The sequence below is a fragment of the Labrus mixtus genome, chromosome 10 (genome assembly GCF_963584025.1).
Source record: "Labrus mixtus chromosome 10, fLabMix1.1, whole genome shotgun sequence".
In the NCBI taxonomy this organism is placed as follows: Eukaryota; Metazoa; Chordata; class Actinopteri; order Labriformes; family Labridae; genus Labrus; species Labrus mixtus.
The window spans coordinates 10,062,257-10,082,138 of NC_083621.1; the positions used below are offsets into that span (position 1 = coordinate 10,062,257).

A 19,882-nucleotide genomic window follows, 5' to 3' on the forward strand; every position below is an offset into this window, starting at 1 on the left:
TTTAAGCGAGGGAGAGAGGGGGCGACAGTCGGAAATAAATGGGAGGAGAGAGGCGGTGGGAGGTGTCCTATTGACTCTAGCGTGCTTTAACATATTTTGAAATCCCCCTCAAGTCAAAGTCAAAAAAGTCAAAGTCAACTTTATTGTCAATTTCAAAATATGCCAGACATACAGTGGAATCGAAATTGCGTTTGTCTCCGTCCCACGGTGCAATACAACCAAAATAAGGTAAAATAAGATAAGGTAAAATAGATAAAATAAAATAAGGTAAAATAAGATAAAATAAAATAAGGTAAAATAGATAAAATAAAATAAGGTAAAATAAGATAAGGTAAAATAGATACAATAAAATAAGGTAAAATAAGATAAGGCAAAATAGATAAAATAAAATAAGGTAAAATAGATAAAATAAAACAAGGTCAAATAAAATAAGGTAAAATAAAATAAGGTAAAATAGATAAAATAAAATAAGGTAAAATAGATAAAATAAGATAAGGTAAAATATATCAAATAAAATGAGGTAAAATAAAATAAATAATATTTACAGTAATAAATTCTAAATTGTGCAAAAGGTACAAAATGGTAAATAAAATTTAAAGAAAAAGTAAACTTGTGCAATGTGCAGTAAATGCCCTTCTACTAAAATCCTAGGTTTCATCATTTTTAGTTGCTTGTTTCATTTTGTCAGAAATACAACAATTTTAACCCGAGTCTAAGAAATTGTTGGTGTGTTGTAGAAACACTTTTTTAAAAACACCTGTAAGAAAAGAGGAATTCTGTGTGCGCCGTCTTTACGGTAATCCCGCTTGTTGATCCCGCCCTCTCTTTGATAGAAATCTCGGTGATGTCGCTTCGTCTTTAACAAGCTTGACCCAGAAGCCCAGCACCCAAGGAAGGAGGGGAAAAGAGGGGAGAAAAAAAAACCCCACTTATAGCAGGAATAGTCTGAAGGGGGACAGGGCAGCATTTCAACGAGCAAGGTAAGTGAACTCGTAAATGTTACCACAGTGTCGATAAAGCGGGATAGATAGAGGATACACTGCAGCGTTGGCAAAGGAGTGGTCACATCACTCGACAGATCAGCAACACGACTCTGTTGGGCTAATGCTACCTAGCGATGCAAACGAGAATGTATTACACAGGGTCTCTCGGTTTCGTTGTCCCACTGAGCACATGATTATAACCTGACGCAGTTTACCCCGTGATATTGATTTCCAAAACTAGGAATTCCGTCTTAAAATGTCCCGTGCGTGAAGCTACAGCTCTAGTAGGCTAATCTGTTTGAGCTATGCTATGCTAACTTGGTTCTTGGCACGGCTCGCAGTCGGCTATGTGGGTTATTGTGATGCTAACGTAGCAGGACAGCCAAACCAGGTCACACGGGTGCTGAGCGAGCACGCCCGGCCAGCCTGGGCTGATTTTTCGATCTCCAACATTCATGTTCATTTATGTGGACGGTAGTGTTGAGCACAAACACCGAGCAACTCAAGTGCTGAAATACGCGAGTCTTTGTTCGTGAGAGTCATTTCATACCCTTGTGTGTGTGTGTGTGTGTGTGTGTGTGTGTGTGTTTTTTCTTTTTTTGTTTCTGCCTGCGTGTTTGTCCAAAATGCTGCCAGCTCGACTTGCTCCTGTCCTACTTGTCCGATATTACGGTAGCAAATCAAATCATGCTAGACAACCAGTTCACTGCCAGTCGGAGAGGTTTCATCGGGGACTGTGAACTAAAGTGCAATTGTGAGATTCAGGCTGATGAAAAACCCCCTGAAGAGAACCGGGTTTGGTTCTCTTGACATGCGCAGTGAAGACGGTCGAGATGTGGTCAACATCGCTGTTTAGAGTCTCTCTGTTGGAAGCAGACAGTAGATTTCCTTACAGCCTTATAGTTAAAGGGTAAACCTCCCTGTTTGTTTTAAAAGTTCAGTCTGTTTTTAAAGGGTGGTGGTCTTCAACCTGTAGTCCATCCACACCGACTCGGCTCGTTTACCAGCTCGTGAACCTGTTAGGTGGGTCCTGTGTGGACTTGTTTAGGTAGGAAAACGCCTGGGTGGGGATAACTGTCAGCTTGAATGTGAACAAGTCAACTAGCTATTCCCTTGTAAACATTGGTTCACTGCAGACGCACATTGCTGTGTAGGTAAGCGTCTTGCCTGTGGGCTTGTAAGAGTATCCTGGTTTCTGTTTGTACAGTATAAGTGACGGGGGGGGGGGGGGGGGGGGGGGGTCAGCGCTGCAGGTGCCACCACTAATAACCCTGTATGTGATAGTGAACACCCAGGTATCAACCTTTTCTTCCCAAGTGATTGTTTGATTGTTGATCCGTTGTCCCCAGAACCAGCTGCAATTGTGTCTGCTCTCTTGAAGTGTCTAGGTTAATCCTCAAAGGGGTCTAGCCCGTGTTTGTGTGTGTGTGTATCTGTGCGTGCGTGTTAACATGTTGTGTGTATGTGTTAGGAGGTAAGTGGATTAGAAGCCTAAAGCGCCAATCCCATTACAAGCCACATTCAGCTTAAACAAGCACTTGTGGAATCACACCGACAAACTTGTTAGCAAACTAGCAGCGCAGGTTGCTGCAAGATGTGCGGACAGATGTGGATTGTCACAGAGAAGGGGTTGTTTCAGTGTGGGTTCAGTGTAGCTGTCCATGGCAGGTGTAGGGGCTTATTGAATTAGCCAGAGTTTCATTAAGTAGACAAAGGTTGTTCTGTTGTTTACTTGTGGGTATTACAGATGTCCTCTGACATGGTTGAGTTGCTCATGCTGACTGATGGCTGCAGAATCAGATAAGGATATGTGACTCGTGGTGAGTCAGGGCTCAATCAGATGTTTAAGGAGTGAGTGTGTGTGATGTTGACCTCAGGACACTGTGCTTCGCATGTTGACCTCGGTGCCCTGTGCTCTGCATTTTGACCATTTGTTACAGCAGTGTTCTGGACAATTTCTCTTTGTCTCTTTGACTAGATTTTAAAACGTTGTGATTTGCTGCTAATTGGGATTTTGAAGGACATTCCTGTGTTGTTTCACATTTAGAGAACATTAAGTTGATCCCGTGCTGCTTTTTTTTTTGTTTCTTGTTCGGGGGTAAAAGTCTGACTTAAAAAAAAAACAGGTCCATTTTATTGTTGACAAATGTGTATAAACTGTAGTCTTGATTTAATGTAAGATACAATATAGCGCAATATAAATTCTCCAGAGCCAAAGATAATATCTGTTAGTTTTTTTTCTTTGTAAAATCTCAAAATCCCAAAGATTATCATCACAAAAGTCGTAAAACCAAGTTTTTCAGGTTAGAGTATGAGGAGTAATTGGCAACCCCAGGGGAACAAAGCAAGATATTGTTACTCACAATGAACAGAGAAATATATGATGAGTATAGATTGACAATTATAGCTTTTGAAAGGTCATGAAAGCAGAACAGAAAACCGAGCATGTAGAACAATGTTAGGAAAAGGGGAAGCTGTATGTGGCCGTGTGATCAGCTTATCGACTACGGGGGATTTTCACCGCAAAAAGGAGGAACCATCCATTATCAGCTTGGTGTTTTCTAAATTACATGTCTTATAGGCTTTAGTGGTTCTGTGTGCAGGAATTGTTTTTTTCTTTTGGTGAGCTTGAGTAGCCACAGCATCCCTTTTAACTCCTTCGATGTCAAATCCACAACATCCTGTTTCTCCGGATGTGGTTACAGGGGGGAAAGGGGAGGGGAGTGGCAACAGACCTGCGCTGATTGTTTTCATTGTTCAACGAAACTCACTACAGAATGCAAGGCCAAAACTCACAGCTGTGAAAAAGGCAGACGGGTTGGAGGACAGAGGTCAAGAGTGGCTTTCCACGACAGAAACACAAGTAACACAGATGACACACAGATTTGTCCAGTAATGCCCTCGCTCCCCTGCGCTTCTCACACTTGCGTTCCTGATACATGCTTACACAAACTTCTTTTTGTTTCACCAACCCCCCGGACTGACAGCTGCAAATTTCCCCCTCTGGCTGTGGTTTACAGACACACACACACACACTTGGTCTTAGAATAACATTCTCAAGTACATTTGCCAAGAAATATCAATCACAGCTCATCATTTTTCTTGTATGAATGACAGTTGCACTCATTAGTGGAATAACATTGCATGTTAAACTGAGATAAGATGAGGACTGAGGCAGCGTTTAGATGTGGCTAATTAAAAGGGAAATTTGCCAGAAGGGGAGAGATTTGATAAAATTTGTTTTTTTTTGTTGCTTTGTTTGGGTATTTTAGTCCACTTATCTTGCCATATACTGCTATGTTGGTACAGTAAACACAGATCTCTATAGTATCATGTTAAGGTCATACACAGAGGATGAGTGGGTGGGCTGCTGAACTGAATTGACATGAGACAATGAAAGGAATGCAAGACTTTTTTATCTTGTTTTAAGCACATCCCTCTGTCTCACGACCTCGCTGTTGTTGCTCCAGTTCACCCTCACACTCCCCTGAAAGACAGTTTTATTTGTTTGCAGCTCCTGCTCTGCCGTCTCTGTCTGTCTGTCTGTGGTGGATAATATCAGCCCTGTCCTGGCTATGACCATATATAGGCATGTGTGGAACAGGACAGCAGTGTGCTTTGCTCAGGTGGGAGACAATGGCTCAGGGGGCGGCACAGTCACTAAGCAGAAGATAGTGTGTGCGCATGTGACATCATGTCTTCGTGTCAGTCAGCCTTGTCCTCCATGCAAATCCTGGTTTTTGGTTCCTCCAAATTCCTTTGTCTTGTGAAACATGGTTGAGCCACTCCTCATTTTCTCATCAAGCCATCCCACTTTCCTGATTTTTTCCCACACTGTCTGTCACACCCCAAGCAGGGACTTTTTTTCTATCTAAGCACACTAACCAATGTGCGTGTTAGTCATTTGTCTGACAGACATACAGAAACAGTCTCCGCCTCTGCTGGCCTCAGTTTACCAGCTGAAGTGTGTAGTAATGGTGTGTTTGTCCAACGGTGATATCATCGTCTGTAGGCTTTTTTTATGCGTTCTTTCTTTGCACAATCTCATGCAGGTAAAAACTGTGAGTCATTCATCATCATCGCTTCCCTCGAACTCATTTCTCCTGTGCTGCGTTTCTTTTTATTTACACTTGTTAACACTTTACATGTCATGGGCCAAAAACACCTGCTGCATGTCTCTGTTTGATCCACAAGTCGCTGCAAACTAACAATCACAGAAGTGTGTCTGTGCTTGTTGGCAAGCCAGAGAGAGACTTTCAGAAACTGAGCTTTGGTAGCCCCTCCTACATCTTGTCCAACCGGTCGTGCAGGTGTGTGGTTGTAGGTGGCTGGCTAATGGCTGTGCCTGAGCTTACTCACCTTTTGAAGCCAGTGCTGAGGGGGTTAGTGTTAGAAAGAACAAGAGCGGCAGATTGACAGTCAGACCTGAGGTAGCTGAAGACTGATAAAGATTTCAAAATAAGGCTTGGAGAAAAGAGATATCGCTAATTTGCTGAAGGAAAGATAAGAATATATATTTCTCCATGGATGTTACAATCTTTAAAACCTGCTTTTACTTTCTGCTGACAGTCCATGTTCTCTGTCCCAGATAGAGCGGAAGGTTGGTCCACTTCCCACAGCTAACTACCGCACACAAACCAAAATCTCGAGTTAATATAGGGTGTGTCCAAAGGCCGGGGCTACTGTGTGTCCCTGTCTCTTGCTGTTTTTCTGCACACAGAGCAAACACTACCCTGTTGACACACATGTACAGTATTCACACTGTGTTGTTGTTTTTCAAACAGAGGTGCCTTCCTTCTTTCTAAAACACCTCTCTCTCTCTCTCTCTCTCTTTATTTTCTTTCCTCCACATCTCCCTTTCCCTCTCTCTCTCTCTCTGCAGTTCAGTCCTTCCTTCTTCTGGGCTTGGTGGTTCTGTGACCTTTTTACCCATGAGCAACTAGAGCTCAACCTCTGACCTTGGCGTGATCTCTCACCTCTACTACCAAACCACGCTCACAGGTGAAGGTGTGTATGATTTTCTCTGACATCGGGTTTCTGCGATGCTGTGTTCAGCTTTTTGCTCTAACTTGGAATAACTGTGCCACAAAAAATATGCTGCTGATGCACATACCATATTTTATACAAAAATGTTTTCTTTGTCCGCCGTTTGTTAGTTAGCCCCGAACACACTTTCATGAGCCGGTATACATGGGATGGTATTTTTTTTTTTTTTTTTTTTGACAAATACATTAGTGCAGTTCCTACCACCAAATTATCAAAAAATGGTTCTATTATTTCACTCACTGTTTATAGAAATTGAAATGGCATACTTCTTGTAATTTATGTTTTATGAGCGCTAACAACGTCAGGTAGTGCTCAAGGCAGGATTGAATTTGAGCGTGGGTCTCCTTTAAAGTCTCGGTCGGTGTGGAGGAAAACTTCAAAGGAGGGCTTATTACACCATCACATGTTTGTACAGAAACCTGGTTTCATTTGGCAAGAGGTTATGTCGGTTTCAACCACAGACATGCCTATACAGCGGTGACTGCTGTGTTCTCATTACTGAGCCCAACTCTTTCCAAGAAGAACATCTGACCCACAATCACTGAACTAAATCAGATTAATCAGAACGGTCCAAACATGGCTGCACGATATGGGATTTTTTAATATAGTAATCATAAATATGGCTTTTTGTCATTTGATTAACATTTATGGGGAATCATTATTTTTCTCCTTATAAAAGAGAAAATCAAAATATGGTTTGACTTTTCTTAGGTTGACATGTTTTCTGACATTTCAAGGACAGATTGTATAGTTCATGTAGTTCTGCTTCACCTTAATATTATATTATTTCTTGTTTGAAATTTTTTTTGGATATACGCTTTGGATAGCGTTTTTGAATAATTTTGACCCTGGGTTGAAACAAACCTTGTACTAAATCTCAGTGCCCCCAAAATCTTGCATCCACCGGATCATAGTGTACTTTGTATGCAAGGTCTCCCTGTTTATGAGGATGTATGGCTGTATGTAACACCGCCCTCCCCTTTCCCCTTGGGGCTGTGTAGTGTGTATGGAGCAGTGTGAGAGCGCAGCGGCTCTGCTGGAGTCGGTCAGGGAGCAGGAGGTGCAGTTTGAACAGCTGACCAGGGCGTTGGAGGAGGAGAGGAGGTGGGTGGGCCTCCCCGCCACCAGCCCCTCGACCCTGGGTCGCCCCCTCCCTCATACACAGGTAACACCCTCCAATGAACCCAATCATCCCCGATCACGCTCTCTTGTAGGCATTACCTGCCCTCATCTCTCATTCACATCCAACCCATGGGTCATCATTCCTCTATCCAATCCTCAAAAATGTCTCCGTCTGACACCATACAACCGTCATTCATAAACCCCAACTTGTCTCCACCAGTGCTTGGCGAGTTTACATCAATATATGTTTGTGTAAATGTCACTAAATGTCTCTCTTCTTTGACTCTGGGAGACCTTTCCGCCCTCATCTGCATACATATCAGTTGCCACCTGCACATACTCGCACTGCTCTGAACATGCCTGAGATGGTCATCATTTCTGCATGCTTTCACTGTCACTCACCGGATACATTCAACACACAATCACCTTTCACGGCCCAGTCTGTGGAATCTCAGTTATTTACCTTTCTCGTTGCAGCATGTTGTGTTTGTGAATGAGGTCATCTGTTGTGCATGTGTCGCATAGTCCTGCATCCAGTTTGGTTTCTGCTTTTTGACATTTTTATATTTCATTATTTATCAAATATTTAGATGTCTTTCATCATCCTAAGCATTCCTTTGCATGCAGTGATCTTTTAAACTGATCATTCATATCATCTGCTGTTGTATTTAATCATGCATTAAATGTATCTGTGATGATGATGTATAGCATAAGTGTCAGCAGTTTGGCGATTGCATTTTGTACATTTTCCGATATTTTTAACACCGCCTCACTGCGACAACTACTTTGCTTTAGTTTTCAATCACTGTGTTCATTATTTTCTCAGTCTTTCTACATTTCGGGAGTACTGCAAATGTAAAAAAAAAAAAAAAAAGACAGAAAATCCTATCAGTTTCCAAAGCCCATGTAGCTTTTTTTGTCCAATAAGCAGTCAAGAATCCCTGATGCTACATTTACTACCTTAAATATCCAGTATATTTTTACATTTGAGTAAATATTACCTCATTATTTTTGGCGCTTTTGCTTTAAACGTTCACTCCAATCACAACGTGTAATATTGAAATAGCTGCTGATCATTTCTAAATGATTCATTAATAAATAGCATCTTAAGCTGTCACTTTAAAACACATCTGTATTTATCATTAGTGCAATGTTGCAAGTGGCAGCAGGATTGCTGTGTAGACAATGTATGAGCAGTTCCTCCATTTATTTTCTTGAACATTTTCAAATACATTTGTAGCTGAGGATCAGATTTCCTGTTTAAATTCTAAACACTTCTTTTTTCCTAGAGCTGAGTTATCTGTTTACAGAATGCCTTAACTGATGCCTTGTCCTATAGTGTTGTCTCTATCAAAAGACTTCATTGCCAAAGGGAAAACTCTGCCTGTAGGCCTTGAAGAGCAATTAAAGTAGAGCCATTATCATTTTGCCCTTTGCAAACACTAAATTTCAGGCAGGCTGTATTCAGGGCTTGACATTGTTAGGACCTGTTTTTAAATTACACTCCAACATTGTTCCCAAATATTTTCCTTTCTGTGAGAGCTTGCTGACATAGATTAGATCAGATATTGTGTCTCTTTAAAACCTTGGCAGTGACATTAAGATTTGATAAGTGTGCTGCAGTTGTTAAAGGAAGACTGAGAATGCAGGAAATCATAATCTACCCTTCTTATTGCTCTCAAATAACACAGCTGCCTCCCTGTGGACATATAAATAAAGTGCAGTCGAACATAATACTGCAAATTAAGTGGGATATGATTCTTTCTAAGGTTCGTAACATTTTTTTTTATGCAGTCAATGATATCAGAGAAATACTGAAAATCTGGGTGGTAAAACAGTTGCTGAGAAATATCCGCATTATCAGCCCAATTACTCAGGGAGGACGTGTCAGCTCAAGGCTATTTCAGATATCTTAGGCAGTTACATTGCATACAAGTGAGTGCTGCTCGGGGGAAGGTATAAAGTGTCCAAGTCATGCAGTCAGTGTGACAGTCATTGGTTATGTAACAGAAGAAAGCAGGAAGAAGTAAGGAGTGAGTATGAGTGGCTGCACTCCAAAATGTCCTCCCTCATGTCTGGCAGTGATTCACAGACCATAAACATGCAGGGATGGTTTCGGTCAGCACTGAATGTGCTTCAGCAGCAGCAATATCATCTGGGTGGTTGTGAGAAACCAGACAGCACTGGCTACTACAAAGTATGCCACAACACCATGCATGTGTTGAGTTTTATTTTGAATTTTTGCAGGCCATGTCTCATATTTGTTTCTTAATCTTTCGTCTCAGAACGGGCGTTTGGGGGATGCTGACATAGAACGACTGAAACTAACTGACGCATACATAAACGGCACACAGGTATGTGTTTGTGTGTGAATCAAATCTTTGTAGAGGTAAACTGTGCCAGTGATTTGATACATTTTAAACCTGTGGTGTGTCTCTGTTACAGTACAGAATGGTGGACCCTGCACACGGCGCTCTAGATGAGAGCTACACACCAGAGGACGACTCCCAGGAAGTGCACTCAGTCTTTTCTGAAGAGGGAACCACAAGGCGCCAAGACAATGGTGTAAGTGATATGACATATGCACTGGCTATCATCAAATTGAAATGAAATCTTGCAAGAGCTCTTTTTAAATTATTTTACTGTAAATAATATTTTTTGTAGTGATTGCATGGTTTGATTTAGTAGTATGGGAGCTTACATTTAGCGACGCCTCCAAGCATCTTACACCACATTATTTTCCTTTCTTTGTTATCATATTCTTGAGAATAAACCCCATCTGTCACTTTGTCATCCAGATGAAGAAACCAATCACACGCACAGTCCTGCCCTCTGACTCCATGTCCATCGATGGGGGGTTGTCAGTGTCCGGTATGGGTCCCTACAGTGCCACACTAGACCGTCCTTACAGGCAGCCTGTAGCAGGAGACTACCCAACTGCCACGGTGCCCAGAAACTACCACTATGGCCCTGTACCAGGTTATGATGATTACCGCGGAGGCCCTCCATCGGAGGCATATACCAGCTTGAGCAGAGGCTCACACATGGACGACCGCTACAGGTACAACACTCTCTTACACTTTTCTGTGATTGTTGTTCATTTATGTTAAGATTTGTGAACCTTAAAGATCAATCTTGTTTTTGGTTTGCGTGAGTTTATTCAATGTAAGATTCCATTACTGCTTCATCAAAACAATGTGACAAACATGAATAAAACCTCCATTCATTCAACAATTTGAAGCACAATTTATTTGAATTTGGATCTCTTTTTAACAAAGCTGCTCAATTCTAACTTCCCTTCTTTCCCCAGGCCAGCGGATGGCTACAGGACCCTTGACTCGGGCTACAGGGCCCCAAGCCGCCAGCAGCTGGACCCGTATGCAGCCCAGCCCCAGGTCAGCCGAGGAATGAGAGCCCTGGGCTCAGCAATGGAAATGCGTTATGGCCATGGTCACTATGGACTGGAGGATGACCAGCGTAGTGTGGGATATGATGACTACGGCATGGGGCCTCCACCCATGCACCCTGGTGGCTACGGCACCATGCCCCGTTTAGGGCCCGGCCCTGGGGGTATGGACAGACGAAGACTCAGGTAAAACACAAAAGCATATCTATGCTGTCACATCCTTCTTTTTTTTTTTGGGCCATGAATAGGGGCAGTTTACCAAAGTGATCTTCTTCGCTGACTAATAAGAAACAAATTCATTATTTTAAGCCAAATCTTAAGAAAGTTCCTCTGTATTTCTCCCTCCAACATGAAGGAGCTGTGAGGATACTTTAGATGGGGACATGGGAGGAGTTGACCCTTATACCTGGGCTGTTCCCATGACGATGGAGAGGGGTAGCATGGCGTCACTGGACAGCACACTGAGGAAGGCTCCTCCTGGTTCATGGAGACAGCCGGAGCTACCGGAGGTCATTGCCATGTTGAGCTACCGCCTGGACCCAGTCAAGACAAACGCCGCTGCATTCCTGCAGCATCTCACGTTCAAAAATGATAAGGTGAGACAAGGACCACATTCAAATGCAGAAGAACAGGGCTTCACAAATCTTTATCTTGATGTGTCATGAAAATTCATCAAATCCTATAGAAGAGCCTGATCATTGTGTGTGTGGGTGTGTGTGTCTAGGTTAAGTCAGAGGTGCGTCGCTTAAAGGGCATTCCAGCCCTTGTGTCACTGCTGGACCATCCCAGCAAGGACGTGCACCACTCGGCCTGTGGAGCACTCAAGAACATTTCATATGGGCGAGACCACGACAACAAGATCGCCATCAAGAACTGTGATGGAGTCCCCGGTCTTGTCAGATTACTGAGAAAAACCCGTGACCAGGACCTGACTGACACTATAACAGGTATCTACATCCCCAAACGGCTGCCTTGTCAACATGTTCAGGATTTAAACACACACACGATTGGTTTGGTTTGGCCATACAAAGCTTTTGTAAAACTGTGTAAACTGCAAAAAATATTTTACTATTTGAAAGCTAAGTCTGTCTCTTTTATTGCAGTGATAGACATAGTATTTTTTTATATCCTCCCAGGCACCCTGTGGAATCTTTCATCCCACGACTCGGTGAAGATGGAAATTGTTGACCATGCCATGCACGCCCTGGCTGACGAGGTGGTTGTCCCGCACTCTGGCTGGGAGCGAGGGAGCAACGGAGCAGGAGAGGAGAGCTGCAAACCACGCCATCTGGAGTGGGAGACCGCCTTGACCAACACTGCTGGCTGCCTTAGGTATGCAAGGGATCAATAGACAAAATGTTGGAAAAAGTTGAAAAGGCTCGGAGAAGAGGAGTTATTTTGAGAAGAAACACATGCAATTATGTGCTTAACTTGTCCCTCTCCAACAGGAATGTGAGTTCGGAACGCAGCGAGGCCAGGCGAAAGCTGAGAGAATGCACAGGATTAGTGGATTCACTCATGTATATTGTCCAATCACAGATCAACCGCAAAGATGTGGATAACAAGGTATCAGATTGATTTTATGCATATATTTTTTTTTTTCTCGGGTGTCAAGGGACTAATTGGGCAAAACCTCAGTGATGTCCTAACTCTTGCTGCCCATCAGTCTACACGGTTGGGAGGTGGGGGCTAGAACAGGCCATGCAGTAGGGTAGGTAGTATCGGAGTTGTCACTATCTGGCTAGCTCGCATAAAAGGAAACTGGGTCTGTTGAAGATGATAATGCTGTTTTAGTTGCACACGCCATAAGGAAGGTTATGTAACTTATCAGTAGGGCATAATGGCATCATTTGGATGAGGGGTTTGCTCACTGAGCGATTATCTTTTCATTGGGGGACAAGTGTCTTGTGTTTATTTGATATTTACCAGTTCCTCTTTCTTTCTCTGTCTCCATCTTTTGATCATGTTGTCTGATCCTTTCTCTCCCCCTGCAGCTAGTGGAGAACTGTGTCTGCCTCCTGAGGAATCTCTCTTATCACGTTCACCGCGAAGTTCCAGGCTGTGAGCGTTACGTAGAGGCCCTGCCCCTCAACCAGGGACCCGTCCCTGCTAACAAGGGTGGCTGCTTTGGTTCTCGGAAGGGCAAAGGTCAGTGTTTAACAGATAATACAGTTCAGAGATACAGAAGATTTGGTGTTGAAATTTGGGTAGCTGCTTGTGTGTTTACGCTTCTTGGTGGCAGATGCACCTGTAGCTATTTTTCACACTATACCACCTTCTCCTACCTCTCCTCCATCCTTCTTACCTCCCCCCCCTTCTTCCTCCTACTCGCCCTTACTTCCCCTTCTTTCTCTGCTGTGTTTAGATGAGTGGTTTTCCAAAGGTAAGATTCCTCTCTCTCTGTGCTTGTGAGCCTTTTGAAACCATTGACCACTCTCATCATCACTCATTTTACTAATGCAGAAAGAAAACTTAACTTGTGAAAGATGAATGTCAGATATTGTGGAATTCACATCCAGCTCATAAGCATGATCACCTGACATCACGCAGACCAGCAGTGCATGTTCACAGTGCTTGTTCAACTCGTTGCATTTCTCATACCGTGCGTGCCAGTTTAGAGGACCGTAGATAGCCGACTGCTCATCTCATCCAACTTCACATAATCTGTGTTTTTTTTTCTTCAGCCCAAACATGCTTTTCTTTTTTGAATCCATTTCTTGCAGGGAAAAAGGACGGAGATGACGGAAGCGGAGACCAGGTGGACATCCCGAAGAGAACAACACCCGCCAAAGGTATGCACGTCCCTTAAAATCAAATTGACTTGTATCAGTATGGGACATGCTAATACTTTTATTGAAAAATTGTCCCCACATTTCTGTCAAATAAAGAATAAAAACAAAACTAGTGGGCAAACGACAATAAGTATTTATTTAATGTTTGTATTTTTGAAAAAGTTCTCCAAATGAGACACAAAATGTGTTTTAAGTCTAGTGCTTCTCTGTAGTCAAACGAATACAATAGTTCAGGCATAGTTTAAAACTTTTAAAACATCAGGTGAAAGTAATTTTTCTAGCTTACATGTTTATAGTAAAGATGAAAAACTGTCTTAAACTGACTCATGTCTCTTTCTCTTTCAGGCTACGAGCTGTTGTTCCAGCCAGAGGTGGTTCGTGTTTACACTTCGCTGCTCAGAGAGAGCAAAAACCCCTCAGTTCTGGAGGCTGCTGCTGGTGCCATCCAGAACCTGTGTGCTGGCCGATGGACTGTGAGAACTAATTCTTAGTAAACTTATGGAGTTGTTAGTTGATACAGAGTAAACAATATCTCTTCTGCTCTCAGTTTAGAACGATTTTCAGTGCCCCCTCTCTCTCTGTTTGGTCTTTAGTATGGTCGCTATATTCGGGCCACTGTGCGTCTGGAAAAGGGTCTTCCAATGATGGCAGAGCTGCTGGCTCATGTCAATGACCGCGTGGTTCGGGCTATGTCTGGAGCTTTGAGGAACCTCGCCATAGACAACCGTAACTGTGAACTGCTTGGTAAGGACATCAAAATAGGCTTCAAGAAATGTTTCTCAAAGATAAAAGCATTTTCTTCTCTTTCACCTGATAATATTTTTGGTCTGTTTTGTAAATACAACATGGAAGGACTTCTAGATTTGTATCTCTCCTGATATATTGTTACCTCCCTGTATGTATGCTGCAGGTTTGCATGCAGTACCTCACCTTGTGGCCAACCTACCTGGAGGCCAGAGTCAATCTGGGCGCGCCCTGTCAGAGGAGACAGTAGTGTCTGTACTGAGCACGCTCGCTGAGGTCTTGGGCAACAGTCTGGAGGCAGCAAAGACCCTTCGAGCGTCGCAGGGCATTGAGAGGCTGGTGCTCATCAACAAAGACGGGTATGTTAGTTCTGTAAAGTGAGCTATAATTGTTTTAATGTGGTTTCTGGGGTTGCATTAACAACAGTTTTTATTTTATAATCGTAAAGTGAATAGAGTTACTTTTGGCATTTGAAATTAAAATATTCCAATACCTAAAAAGTGTGAAATCCCCTGAATTTATTATTGAAATACTGTAGTTGATGTGGAATAAAGCTTTCTTTTTGTCAACCGTCCTGAGCTGAAAGATTACTGCTCCTAATAAGTGAACCAAAGAGACGCATGGTAAACTGTGAAAGCTTGTGTGTGTCTTACAGCAAGCGCTCAGAGCGTGAGGTGCGGGGGGCCGGCCAGGTGCTGCAGCTCGTCTGGGCCCACAAAGAGCTGCGTCGGCCTCTTGAGAAGGACGGCTGGAAGAAGACTGACTTCATAGTCACGTTCAACCACAACACCGCCACCACCAACGGTCCAAACACCCGGGTTAACGGCACCTATGAAGACAGCACCACGCCATTGTTAGACAGAGGTTGGTTTGCAGAAAAGAGCTTTTGAGAGCATTTAAACCGACATTTAGAAACTTAAAGACTGGTTCATTAAATGGCTTTTTCATAGAATGAGGTCATTTATGAATCTCACTGTGTTTTCCTACTGTAGTTGTTAAATGTGCACTTCATTATATATGAAGCTAAAGCCGGGATGTTTTTGTTTTTACCACAGGGGAAAAGAGGGACATGATTCCACTAAACGACCTTGGCCCTGGTTAGTACATTATTTTTTTTTCTTCTTTGAGACATTAAATTTAAAGCCTGTTTAGATTGAAGGCTGTACTTTATCTGATTCTTTTCATCTTTGTTTCTCAGAGGCCTACTCTACACTGGATCAGAGGGAGAGGAGACACACTCTAGATGAAACCACAGACACTTTACCGGTACTTTGAATTAGTGTCAGGCACTTTCACGTGCTGGGTTGCTCATTAACGACACTAACCCTCTATCTCCTGCACTACTTTAAGTATATCCTGACTTACACCGTTTCTTTCTTTTGGGAGTCTTTCAAACTTCACTTTTACTGACATTTTTTTACTTTTTTCCCACTCACTCCTTTTCTCTTTCTCTCTCTCTGGTTGTCTCTCAGCGAGGGGTGTATGGGGGCAGAAAAGGCTCCTTGCCCCTCTTGGACTCCTACGATGGTTAGCCCTCCCCCTCCCCTCTACCCCCCTCTGCATGTAACAGCATGGTATGTCTAACTGACCTCTCGTCCTGCATGGACTCAGTCAGCTCTTTTCCTTTGTCTCTAATAACTTCAAACCCTCAGTTTACTAAAACACTGGTGTAGGTCTCTGTGCTGTTATTTAACCCTACAATGCCCTGATGTCATGAGTACATGCTGGTATAGTATGCTGTAAGGTACGCTGCTTCCCGCAGTCTGTCAGTGTAGAGTTAACCCTAAGTTGCTCAAATCCTCAGAATAATAAAAGTCTAAGCAGCAGATTTGTCACAATACCAGAACTTTAACAATGCTTACTGAAGTTTGAACATTATCATAAATACTACAACACCGCACCATCAAGAAAAGAAGGGGGTTTGATTTTTGTCATCTCATAATAGTTATATGTATATAACTGTATGTATCCAGGAATATAGTGAAGTGTTTCATACATGTACTAAGTTTTGAAATGTACAACTTAGTATCCAATGCATCTCTGCATTTTAATGGCTGTTATCATAGGTAAAGAATCTGTGTTTCAGTTCCCTCTTCTGGCTGTGCAGGGCAGTACAACAACAATTTGCCAAAATGATAAACAAAGTAAATGCACTTCGGTGGATTTCATTGTCTGTGAAGCAGAATCTTATTGTCATGTAGTTACTTTTATCAGTATGAAAATTATTAAAAACGTAATAATGAATTGTTATATATAAAAAAAAAACATTGTACACACACACCTGGATTTCAATTATTGTAATTTTCTTGAACTCTCGTAATGGCTTTGATTTAAGTTATTTTAATTCAAAATGTGCTATCTTGTTCCACACACACACACACAAGTGATAAAAGTCTCTTAATGCGCAGCTTGGTCACTGCTGTACTATTCAAGGCTACAGTCACTGTTTAAATGAATGTATTTTTGTTTTACCATGTCATGAAATAAGGATTCTATCAAACTGACACATTTAGTTTTACATAGCAAGAATGGTACATTTCTCAAGGTTTTCTCTATTTATTGTCAGTGCATTCTTTGGAGGAGGTTGTCTGCTGTTTGGCACTTTCCTTTCATTTCCCCTCCAAAATATACTTGATGAAGCTGAAAGCCAAACTTTTTTTTTTAAATGTATTGACTCACATTTTAATTAATTGAGTCTAAAGATAACAAATTTTGCATTTAATTTATATCATCTAGGGCTGCATATACAACCCCTTTGCCCCTAGTGCTGTACTTTGCACTCAGATTTCTTTGAGCCATTAGCTAGCAGAAGGTAGATTTAAGTCCAGATGCCCTTACATACTGTATATAATGTTTAAATATGGCCCTCCATGTGATAAACAGTCAGGTGTTCAGGTGATTGTAAACATAGTGAAAAGGATACATATTGAAATGGCAATATGATGAAATAGTATACTGTAACAAATTATACTGTAATACTGTATATAATTAAATCAGTGGACTTCTTTTATTTCAGTATTGAAGTATTCTTGTCCGTCTGGTTATTGTGACAGCCCTACTGCGCAGTGTGCCATACTTATACCACATAATAAGTCCTTGTGTTGCCTCCATGTTTAGTGAAATGTTCAGTAAATAATTATATTTTATTTTTCACTGTCACACTCTGACTCTCATTTAATAAAGTACTTTTGCTCTTTTCTCCAGAAAAACTGATAGTGTGCATCACCCAGACTGGGCCGTCCCTGCCTTACCACTGCTACTGAGGAGAGAAGAACCAGATGCACAGACTCTCTCCCCCTTGTCCCCTCCTCCCCTCCCCTCCCCTCCTTTCCTCTTTTTCTCTACCAACACACAGATGGGATTAGAAGATGAGGGTTGGCATCCAAAGAAAGTGGCTGTCTTGCAGCCTTGTCATGCAACACAGCCACTTAGTTACAGACACACAGACACACCTATTTTACAAATTCATTCAATTGTAGCAACAGAAATATATTCAGTTTTTTAAATTATACTTCTTCTGTAAAGGCTATTATCTTTGTTGACAATCATTTTAACTGGTGTTGTAATCCTGCTTGATTCTATTTTTTTTTTCTGGCTAAATCATTTTGGTCAAAAAAAAGTTTTGCCAACACCCACATCCCAATGACGAATTTGTACGTAGACTTCTAAGTAGGGTATATACTGTATATAAAAAGAAAATGGGATGACTGCATTAGTTTTGGCTCATTAATTTAAATCGTCCCGTTACTGGGATCATTGGGAGGTTGGGACGGAGTGACAGATCGCCCTGTAGAGCAAGAATGTTGTTTATAGAGGAGTTATTTTCCTGTCTAGAGTTATTTTCTCTTGGTTGGGACCAGCACAGGTGTAGACAAGAAAGGGCAGGTGTGTGTATATTTGTCATACAGTAAACCTGTGGCCGACTGTGTGTGTGTGTGTGTGTGTGTGTGTGTGATAAATGGATACGGACCTTGGAGTGAGTGTGTGTTTTTGTGCGAGTGACGGACCAGACCTATAAGACCACATGTTGATAATTTCATGCATTTATGTTGTTTTTTTTAAACTCATGTCTCCTGTGACAAAGCATTGTCATTGTTTTTTTGTTTTTTTGTGTAATGACTGCCTCTGTTTAGTGTTTGATACTTTAATTTCCAACTTTGTGTCTGCTTCCCCGAAAGTAAGCTCTGACAGCCTCAGCGTCTTTAACCCGTTAGATCGCATTGAATGTGGGCCTGACTGGTGAAGCAGGGCACCAAACCATTACTAAACCACAAAACTCCACTTTAGTTTTCATTCCTAGCTCTACTCTGTCAGACTTTAAAACTACTATATGCTTTTTATTTAGACAAAGTAACACTTTAGGATTATCTCTTTGAAATGATTATCCCTGCTTTAACTCTAAAGTTTAAATAAACACTACTGGTAGTTCTTATTGGCCTTTGTGGTGTGCTGTTTTATAAATAGACCCTTTACAAAATGGCAGGCTTTTATCCTCAGAGCAGACTCGAGTTTTAACAGATACTGACTTGTAATTTAATTTGGGAGATGGACAAAAACACATAATTGTCTATTTTTTTTTATTTTTCACTTTGTGTCTGGATTGTTTGTTTTTATTTCAGGATTTAAGGAGCGGGGGTTGAGAGCATTATGCAATTTGTTTAACTTTTTTAGTCCCAGTTTTACTGTTCTAGTTGTTTTTAAGGCAAAAGAGACCAATCATCTTTGTTTTTTTTTTTACTCTCCGCACAGTATATTTGTAATGTTGCCTATCCATGTACAATTATGATGTACCATTCATACCTGCCTTGGCTCTGAGAAGTTGCTTTTTTCAGTAAAGTATGTATCTGGTAATACTGTTGTTTTTATAAATAAAGATCTTTTCTTAGACCAGATTTGGCGACATGTGATTGATGTGGCTGTGTGGTGAAGTAACGAAGGTCTGCTGTATCATGTAGATAAACAGGTCTAATTAAAGAGAGGCACTCTGAACGTCTGGGTAATTTCATACCCTCACTCTTTTTAAGGCAAATGGCAAACGCACACACCGTCACTATGTCAGATATTCACTCTCTAAGATACCTTTTCTTTATTTTTTAATGTCATTTACGTGCCCTTTTTACAGGCTTGTTATCTACAATGCCATTTAAATTACCTTTTTTAACTTGAGAAACACCCATCTCAAAAACTGAAGAGCTGTGCTCAAGTCTTGTGTTATTTTCTGCATTAAGCTGATTAACTTTCAAACACTGCACCGTAGCACTGATTAAGCATTGACATTCTCAGCTTGGGTGTCTCTGGTTACACGTTCTAACAGTGGGGGGGGGGGGGGGGGGAATCTGCCATTTATGTGTGTGTGCTTCATTCTCCAGATATGTCGAAGAAACGCACGGGTTCTTCGAGGAGGTGAAGGTGTCTCGGTATTTCCAGCGTGCAGCCCATCAAAAATGTCTCCCACACAGATTGAGGAGCAGCTGCTTGATCACGAGGTGAATGTGTGATATAAGTTGGTTTGTGTGTGTGTGTGACTTGTGCACAGTCACCGGGTTTAGCAACCTAGAAGGAGTTAAAATTCCGTAAATGAAAACATAGTTTGATCCAAAAAATAATGATAAATTCATGGTATTTTAGTAGTAGCTAGATTTGGGGTTCCAAAATCCCCCCCTTTCCCTGAAGATGGTCTCAATATATAAAAAAGCACACCGCCACACACACACACACACACACCTCAGTCACTGTTAAAAAGAATCAGCACCTAACCTGCTGGTTACAAGCCAGACATGTTGAACTTT

The 19,882-nt window shown here is 41.8% G+C and overlaps 2 protein-coding genes across 9 annotated transcripts in view; one reads left to right on the forward strand and one right to left on the reverse strand.

Moving 5' to 3' along the window:
- The window catches only part of selenoh (selenoprotein H), a 291,866-nt gene that overhangs the window by 63,408 nt on the left and 208,576 nt on the right, over positions 1 to 19,882 (reverse strand). The gene's annotated exons all lie outside the window — the stretch shown is intronic.
- LOC132981905 (catenin delta-1-like) lies at positions 821 to 18,985 on the forward strand. 8 transcript variants are annotated; one of them, XM_061048024.1, is made up of 22 exons: positions 829 to 980; positions 5,866 to 5,990; positions 7,031 to 7,194; positions 9,437 to 9,505; positions 9,597 to 9,716; positions 9,950 to 10,212; positions 10,462 to 10,743; positions 10,913 to 11,153; positions 11,282 to 11,504; positions 11,694 to 11,889; positions 12,006 to 12,123; positions 12,552 to 12,705; positions 12,923 to 12,940; positions 13,281 to 13,349; positions 13,695 to 13,822; positions 13,943 to 14,093; positions 14,260 to 14,452; positions 14,749 to 14,957; positions 15,149 to 15,190; positions 15,292 to 15,359; positions 15,566 to 15,620; positions 17,298 to 18,985. In XM_061048024.1, exons 3-22 carry the CDS (start codon positions 7,036 to 7,038, stop codon positions 17,354 to 17,356), a joined length of 2,817 nt encoding a protein of 938 aa, XP_060904007.1. In that variant the 5' UTR covers positions 829 to 980; positions 5,866 to 5,990; positions 7,031 to 7,035; the 3' UTR covers positions 17,357 to 18,985. The 8 variants fall into 8 exon arrangements, with proteins under 8 accessions (XP_060904012.1, XP_060904007.1, XP_060904008.1 ...); XM_061048025.1 differs by having other exon boundaries at positions 5,866 to 5,984; XM_061048028.1 differs by lacking the exon at positions 15,566 to 15,620.

What these genes read in the sequence shown, in the direction of transcription:
- LOC132981905 (XM_061048024.1), top strand. Translation starts at nt 7,036, where the DNA reads ATGGAGCAGTGTGAGAGCGCAGCGGCTCTGCTGGAGTCGGTCAGGGAG. An exon ending in AACACTGCTGGCTGCCTTAG is followed by an intron (nt 11,890 to 12,005) that starts GTATGCAAGGGA and finishes CCTCTCCAACAG; the next exon opens with GAATGTGAGTTCGGAACGCA. An exon ending in CACGCCATTGTTAGACAGAG is followed by an intron (nt 14,958 to 15,148) that starts GTTGGTTTGCAG and finishes TTTTTACCACAG; the next exon opens with GGGAAAAGAGGGACATGATT.